The sequence below is a fragment of the Spermophilus citellus genome (assembly GCF_964194105.1).
Source record: "Spermophilus citellus genome assembly, chromosome: 2".
In the NCBI taxonomy this organism is placed as follows: Eukaryota; Metazoa; Chordata; class Mammalia; order Rodentia; family Sciuridae; genus Spermophilus; species Spermophilus citellus.
Window position 1 is genome coordinate 197270068 of NC_138183.1, and position 6407 is coordinate 197276474.

A 6407-nucleotide genomic window follows, 5' to 3' on the forward strand; every position below is an offset into this window, starting at 1 on the left:
CATAGGAGAAAGTGAGTGTGCCACTGGTTTCCTTCTCCCCCAAGAGGCACACTGGGATGTGGGAGCTCAGTACTGTGGGAAACAGGCTAATCATGACAAATAATTGTGACATTGTCATGAGAGACATCTTTACTATGTCTACATATGACAAAGGACTTCATGGCCAAGGACCATAAAAACAAATGTTCAATGGGATAAGTAAAAGAAAGTGGGTCATGTTTGAGGGATTGTAAAGTAAAAATCAAGGATACATATGGGTCACAAAATGAACACCAAAGAAAATATCAAACTTCAGCAGAGAGTACAGAAAAGATAAATTTTCATACAAAGTCTGGAGATAAGCTGATATTATTTCAACATAGGCCAAATAAAATGTCAAATAACAACAGGCCAAATGGCATGCTGGAGGCTAACCCTATCCTCTCCCTTACTCTTCAAATACAGGTCAGTTTCCTCCTTTTAAAATTTGGTTCTTTGTAGTTTTACATAACACTATAATTAATTTTGACATAATTAAAAAAGCGTGGAATATACTTTGCTCTATTTCAGTAACTTTCCTTTTAAAGAGGGTGATATGGGGTGGAACGTGGGAGGCTCAGAGACCTATGGAGAAAAAAGTTGTCCAGTACAGATTGTCAACTGCCAATTGGCAGAAAAGTTATTCAAATACCTCATTTTATACTACAACAAAGGAATTTTTGTTCAGAAGCATTAATTGACATCTAAGTGGAAGGTTTTCAGTTCATTAACATATACAGGGTCACTTGGAACAAAACAAGACTACAACAAGAAACAAACAAACCCCCAAAGCCTACCCATACCTGTCTTTAAATACAAACTGCAAAACCTACTACACAGGAATTTGATACCAGGACATTGGCTGACAAAGGATGGATCTATTAAATAATGTATTCAGTTGGTAACCCACTTGAAAGTAAATATTCACATCAATATACAATTTAAAATACTTCACAAAAGTAATACCACCAACCACAAAGTACCAGAATAATGAGGGAATAGCTCTTATACAAAATGAAATATCACTGAACATTTTTATGGTAAAAGTGCTATTTTTTAAAATTGTCCCATTATTATTTTCTACTAATGTAAAATCCAGTTACTGCAAGATACTCAGCTACATTTTGAGAAATGTTTTATAATCATGTGGTATATATGTTTATATTACCTTTATTCAAAACCCAAACCAGTAAAATGTCGATCAACTGATGAATGAATAAACAGATTTTTGTATATGAAACAAAACAAGCAGTAACGAGTAGAATTCAAAATACAACTATGCAGGTCTGGGTATATGGTTCAGTGGTACAGTGCTTGCCTAGCATGCATGAGATCTTGGGTTGAAATCTTAAGACTGAAAAACAACAACAAAAACTGTGGATATGACCACAGGAATAAGTCTATAAAGAGTTATTTTAAGTGAAATTACCCAACATGAAAGATCACTTAATGTGTGTGACTTTCTCTTAAAGGCAAGCATATATGATGGAAATGAGAAGAGGAGCAGCCAATAATTAGAGGTTGTAATAGAGGGTGAATTCAACTCAGTTAGAAGGGTACTTTTGAGGGAGATGGAAATACTTTATTTATTAATTGGGTTACAGCTATAGGACTCTCAGGTATTTTTCATAGCTCATGAAACTATTCACATATCTAACTATAATGTATTATATTTGTAATTCTATCTCAAGAAATCAACCTTAAACCAACCATGATCATTTACACATTTAAGTACTATGCCCCTTTTCTATTCATCCTGTCTTTGAAATTTAATGTATAATATAGCAAGCCAACTTATATTCCAGAATATGCACATGCAATGGATTGAAATCACATTTAATTTGTCTTTAATCACTTCAATCTGCAGGTTTTATAACTTAAAAAGTGTCAGCACTGGATGTAATGAGTAGATTGTTATTATGACATACTAATGAAATATGTTTCTAATTTAATCTTTTCAAAGACTGAGGTATATGTTGTTATATTTTACATTAATTAATATTTAAATGCACAGTTTAAAGGATATGCCAATGTCTAATATTAATTAGATATGTATCATTGTAGAAATACTAATTAGGAGTCTAATGCTAATTAGATATTTTTAATTGTAGAAATGACTTTTTAATTTTATTTTATTGGTTCTTGTTAGTTATACATGACAATAGTAACCATTTTAATATATTTAGACAAACATGAAATATATTTTATCCTATTCAGACCCTAGTATCTCTCCTTCTCCTTTCATTTCCTCTACTTCTGTTCCCTTCCCTTTTAGAAATAATTTTTTTTGCAAATGTACACACACAAACTAGAGTGTAAATATTATGTTCAGCTTATTACCATCCAAGATTTAATTTGGTGACTGTTTGTACATCTGTTTGTAATATAAATGTTTATGACAGTCATAAAACTATTTAAAAACATTGTATTAAAGAGAAAAACAGAAGAAAGCAAGAAGGAAAGAACTGTCATGAGACCTGTTACAAAGTATTTTAGACAAAAGACACAATTTCCATCACAGGCTACCACCTAATTGTTGGCATATCTTTTAAACTCTGCACATTTAAACATCAATTTTGTAAAAGATAACAACATATACCTCAGTCTTTTGAAATGATTAAATTAGAAACATATTTCATTAGTATGTCATAATAACAATTTACTCATTACATCCACTGCTGACCCTTTTTACGTTATACAATCTGCAGATTGAAGTGATTAAAGACAAATTAAATGTGCTTTCAATCCATTGCATGTGCATATTCTGGAATATAAGTTGGCTTGCTATATTATACATTAAATTTCAAAGACAGGATGAGTAACAAAAGGGACAGTACATAAAAATGTAAATGATCATATAAATTGAACTTAGAAACTATTTTTAAATACTTACTGAATATCAACTTTTCTTAATTCCAGTGTTTGACTTTTAAATACATTCATAAGTATCTCAAGATTTAGACGGCTTTCAAGGAGAACAACCTCTGCACTCTCCTTCGTATCTGGTGGGTCTTGATACTGTAGATAATGGGGTTCATCAAGGGTGGGAAAAGGATGTAGATGTTGCCCATGAGGACATGAACCAGTGGAGAGAGGTGTTTACCAAAGCGATGAACCATGGTCAGACCAATGATTGGGATGTAGAAAACCAAAACAGCACAGATGTGAGACACACAAGTCTGCAAGGACTTCATTCTCTCCTCCCGGGATGCAATGGCTAAGACAGTGTGCAAGATCATAATGTAGGAGATTAGGATGAGCACAGCATCCAGCAGCAAGTTCGTGATCACCAGAACCAGAGCATAGATGCTGTTGAAGCGGATGTCTGAACAGGCCAATCGAAGTAAGTCTTGGTGCAGGCAGAAAGAGTGAGAGAGGATGTGAGGACGGCAGTAATTTAAGAACTTCAGGCGGATGATGGCAGGAGAAATGAATGAAAAACTTCTACACAAAATTGCCACTCCGATTTTCATGATATTGTCATTGGTTAGGATGGAGGAGTAGCGTAGAGGGTTGCAAATGGCAATGTAGCGGTCAAAGGCCATAGCTAGCAGGACAGAGGACTCCATGAAGGACAGACCATGGATGAAATAGGACTGAGCAATGCAGAAATCCAGGCTGATCTCTTGCATGAACCCATAGAGGACTCCCAACACCATGTTCACAGTAGACAGCCACATGCACAGATCTGTGAGGGACAGCATGGCCAGGAAGTAGAACATGGGCTGGTGCAAACTTGGCTCAGTCCTGATCACATGGAGGATCATGCAGTTTCCCAGGAACACCATGGAATAGATGGAGGAGAAGGGGATGGAGAGCCAGAGGGAGTAGTCTTCTAGACCAGGAACGCCAGTGAGAACAAATGTTGAACTATTGAGGTGGGAGTGAGAGAGAGCAGACATGAGTAGAAGATGGAAAATCTTCCAAGAGAGCTATTTTAACTGCACACGTTTGTGATTCCTGAATCTTTAGTGGTTTTTATATGCTTTCAGGAAGAAAATAAAACATTAGATTTCATGATTAGCAATATAGAAACCTGTGTCATTATTTTTCCAGATAAACTTCTTCTCTCCTCATGGAAACTACAGTGTGTGTGATCAATATTCCAGGAAATTAAGAACTTTTATGCAGTAATATTATTGGAAATGAGCACCTTGGATTTGTGGAGGATGGACTTCTGTAATCCTCTCTTCACTTCTAAAGAGGATAATACATGCTCACAGGCGTGAAGTGGCACCATAGAGGCTTAACCCTCAGGAGACTGAAATACGAATGCATTTTCTAAGCTCTGCCTTTGGTTTCCACTAAAGATTTATGAAATCCCTAAGGAAATGGGTTGGTTAATGTAATCTAATTTTGTAGAACTCAAAAATCAGCCAAGATCCACTAAACAAGTGGAATCTGAACTGCCAAATGCAATGCCTCCCAATAAATTTGGAAAAAGTTTAAGAATCTTCTGATGAGTGTTTGGTGAAATAATAAGAATAACCTGAATCTTCCAAGTTCATTGTGTTATTAAAATGATATGTTTTCTACTATTTCCTTTTGTGTTTCAATAGCAGATCATGATGACCTCGACCAAGAATCCAGTGACTGAAAGATAAAATTTCCCAGGTATTTTAATTTAATTTAATTTTATTTTATTAAGAAAGAGGGAATATGTGGGAGGCTGACTAGCACATGACCGTGTCTGACTCCCCTGCTGACCGGTGAGGCAACCGGCGGTCACGCTGTGATCTGGATAGCCCTGGACTTCTATGGTACAAGTGACTGTGTCTTCGTGCATGGGCATGACTTCCTATATCCCCATGGGTCCAGCTATGCTCACTTGTTCCTTTGTAATATTACCCCATGCCCTGTTTAGAATAGAATGTTCCATGGAAACACCTTTTGTGTGTCCCCTTCTCTTACTGTGCCCTTGGGTGTGGCCTTCCTAGATGTTAGTCAGCCTGCGGACAGCAGTCATCATGAAGCTAGACTCAGCCCCCTGAAACCTGACCCCTTGCCTCATTTAAATGGCTTCTCCTCAATAAAAGAGGTCAACATATGAGCTCTCTCTCTCTCTCTCTTTCTACAGACCCTTAAGGTCACAGGAGCTGTCACAGCACCCCCAAAGAAAAAGGCATTTCTTTCTCTTGTGTGGTTATTTTGTGCAGCCCAGTTAGCCCAGTTCCCCTCGAGTGACCCCTGAGTGTTTTAGTCGTGAGCAACCCGGCATTCACAGCAGAGAAATAATCAAGGGTGTGAAGAGACAGCCTTCAGAATGGGAGGAAATCTTCACCACCTGCACCTCAGATAGAGCATTAATCTCCAAGATATATAGAAAAATTTAAAAACTAAACACCCCAAAACAAATAACCCAATAAATAAATGGGCAAAGGAACTGAACAGACACCTCAAAGAAGAACAAATATGATCAGTCAACAAATACATGAAAAAAATATTCAACATCACAAGCAATTAGAGAAATCCAAATGAAAACTACAATGAAATTTCATCTCACTCCAGTTAGAATGGAAAATATGAAGAATACAAGTAACAATAAATGTTGGCATGGGTGTAGGGAGAAAAGTTAACTCATACATTACTGGTGGAACTGCAAATTGGTGCAACCACTATGGAAAGCAGAATGGTGATTCCTCAGAAAACTTGGAATGGAACCACCATTTGACCTACTTATTCCGCTCCTCAGCATATACCCAAAGTACGTAAAGTCAGTATACTACAGTGACTAGTCCACATCAACGTTTAGAGCAGCTAAATTCACAATAGCTAAGCTATGGAACAAGCCTAGGTGCCCTTCCACAGATGAATGGATAAAGAAAATATGGTACATATTTCCAATTGAGTATTACTCAGTCATAAAAAGGAATGAAATGGCATTTGCTGGTAAATGGATGAAACTGGAGACTATCATGCTAGTGAAATAAGTAAATCCAAAGAAACCAAAGGTCCAGTGTTCTCATGTTTCTCTCTCTCTCTCCCTCTCTCTCTCTCTCTCTCACTCTCTCTCTCTCTCTCTCTCTCCCTCCCTCCAGTACACTGGATTGAACTCAGGGACACTCAACCACTGATTCACATCCCTAGCCCTACTTTGTATTTTATTTAGAGACAGGATCTCACTGAGTTGCTTAGTGCCTTGCCCTTGCTGAGAATGGCTTTGAAATCTCAATCCTCCTGCCTCAGATTCCTGAGCTGCTGGTATTACAGGTGGCTGGCCAAATGTTTTCTCTGGTATGTGGATGCTGACTCACAATAGGCTGGGATGTGTGGAGATAGGATGGGAGGTTTACCAGATGGGAGTTCGGGCATTGGGGGGAAGGGAAGAGGATGGAAATGGTAAAACAGCAGAATAAGTTGGACATAACTTTCTATGTTCATATATAAAT

General features: G+C 37.3%; 1 protein-coding gene across 1 annotated transcript; it reads right to left on the reverse strand.

Moving 5' to 3' along the window:
* Nucleotides 1-2975: 2975 nt before the first annotated feature.
* On the reverse strand, nucleotides 2976-3920 carry LOC308642097 (olfactory receptor 51V1-like; the record flags this gene model as incomplete). The annotated part of the gene is made up of 1 exon (XM_081280696.1): nucleotides 2976-3920. One exon carries the CDS (start codon nucleotides 3918-3920, stop codon nucleotides 2976-2978), a length of 945 nt encoding a protein of 314 aa, XP_081136822.1.
* Between the last annotated feature and the right edge of the window lie 2487 nt (nucleotides 3921-6407).